Source organism: Onychostruthus taczanowskii, unplaced genomic scaffold (assembly GCF_017590055.1).
Source record: "Onychostruthus taczanowskii isolate IOZ18803 unplaced genomic scaffold, ASM1759005v1 scaffold240, whole genome shotgun sequence".
In the NCBI taxonomy this organism is placed as follows: Eukaryota; Metazoa; Chordata; class Aves; order Passeriformes; family Passeridae; genus Onychostruthus; species Onychostruthus taczanowskii.
In genome coordinates, this window is record NW_024499685.1 from 231,191 (window position 1) to 233,032 (window position 1,842).

General features: G+C 65.4%; 1 protein-coding gene across 1 annotated transcript in view; it reads left to right on the forward strand.

The window, feature by feature from the left end:
- Positions 1–1,842, forward strand: part of NRBP2 (nuclear receptor binding protein 2) — a 42,194-nt gene that overhangs the window by 33,615 nt on the left and 6,737 nt on the right. Inside the window, exon 10 of the mRNA XM_041406109.1 lies at positions 850–982. Coding sequence (XP_041262043.1) covers positions 850–982 — 133 coding nt within the window. The remainder of the gene's footprint in view (positions 1–849; positions 983–1,842) is intronic.

The following is a 1,842-nucleotide window of genomic DNA, read 5'->3' on the forward strand; positions in this document are numbered from 1 at the left end:
GTCCTGTGTCACTGCTGGGTGTGAATCCCTGTCCTGTGTCACTGCTGGGGACAGTCCTGTGTCACTGCTGGGGACAATCCCTGTCCTGTGTCACTGCTGGGGACAGTCCTGTGTCACTGCTGGGTGTGAATCCCTGTGCTGTGTCACTACTGGGGACAGTCCCTGTCCTGTGTCACTGCTGGGGACAGTCCCTGTCCTGTTTCACTGCTGCAGACAATCCCTGTCCTGTGTCGCTGCAGGTGACAGTCCTGTGTCACTGCTGGGGACAGTCCCTGTCCTGTGTCACTGCTCCTGCTGCAGCACGAGCCCTTTGGGTCCATTTCCTGGGAAATGGGATCAAAACCAGGGCGAGCCCAGGCCTAGGGCAGTGACCCCTGTGCTGGCACTGCCAGGGCACCTCCAGTCCTGGGGCAGGTCTGGGGTCCCCAGGGGAGGACACTGAGGTGCTGGAGGGTGTCCAGGGAAGGGATGAGAGCTGGGGAAAGGTCTGGAGCAGCTGGGGGAGCTGGGAGGGGGCTCAGCCTGGGGAAAAAGAGGCTCAGGGGGGACCCTGGGGCTCTGCACAGCTCGTGCCAGGAGGGGACAGCCGTGGGGGATTTGGGATCTGATCCCAGGGAACAGGGACAGGAGGAGAGGGAACGGCCCCAGGCTGGGCCAGGGGAGCTCAGGGTGGACAGCAGCAGGAATCGTGCCCATCCCTGGAGCTGCCCAGGATTGGAATGGGCAGGGGAAGGGGCACGGGGCAGCTCCCTGGGCTGGGAGCTCTGTTCCAGCCCGTGATCCCCGATCCCTGTGGGAGCAGCAGGACAAAGCCTGCCCGCCCCAGCTTGTGGCCCTGCTGTGCCCCAGGAGTTCATCCTGTCCTGCCTGACCCTGAACCCCGACCGGCGCCCCAGCGCCAACAGCCTCCTGTTCCACCGCGTGCTCTTCGAGGTGCACTCGCTGAAGCTGCTGGCAGCCCACTGCTTCATCAACCACCAGTGTGAGTGCCGGGCTCAGCCGGGCCAGGGAAACCCCGGGAGCCGGGAATGCTCCGCCTGGAGAGGAGAGCCGGGCTGGGAGAGCTGGGAGTGCTCAGCCTGGAGGGGAGAGCTGGGAATGCTGAGCCGGGCTGGGAGAGCTGGGAATGCTCAGCCTGGAGGGGAGAGCTGGGAATGCTGAGCCAGTGCTCAGCCTGGAGGGGAGAGCTGGGAATGCTGAGCCGGGCTGGGAGAGCTGGGAATGCTCGGCCTGGAGGGGGGAGCCGGGAATGCTCCGCCTGGAGGGGAGAGCTGGGAATGCTGAGCCGGGCTGGGAGAGCTGGGAATGCTCAGCCAGGCTGGGAGAGCCGGGCTGGGAGAGCTGGGCTGGGAGAGCTGGGAATGCTCAGCCTGGAGGGGAGAGCCGGGAATGCTGAGCCGGGCTGGGAGAGCTGGGCTGGGAGAGCTGGGAATGCTCAGCCTGGAGAGGAGAGCCGGGAATGCTGAGCCAGGCTGGGAGAGCTGGGAATGCTGAGCCTGGAGAGGAGAGCCGGGAATGCTGAGCCAGGCTGGGAGAGCTGGGCTGGGAGAGCTGGGAATGCTCAGCCAGGCTGGGAGAGCCGGGCTGGGAGAGCTGGGAATGCTGAGCCTGGAGAGGAGAGCCGGGAATGCTGAGCCAGGCTGGGAGAGCTGGGCTGGGAGAGCTGGGAATGCTGAGCCAGGCTGGGAGAGCTGGGAGCGCTCAGTCAGGCTGGGAGAGCTGGGAATGCTGAGCCTGGAGAAGAGAGCTGGGAATGCTCAGCATGGAGGGGAGAGCTGGGAATGCTGAGCTGGGCTGGGAGAGCTGGGAATGCTCAGCCAGGCTGGGAGAGCTGGGAATGCT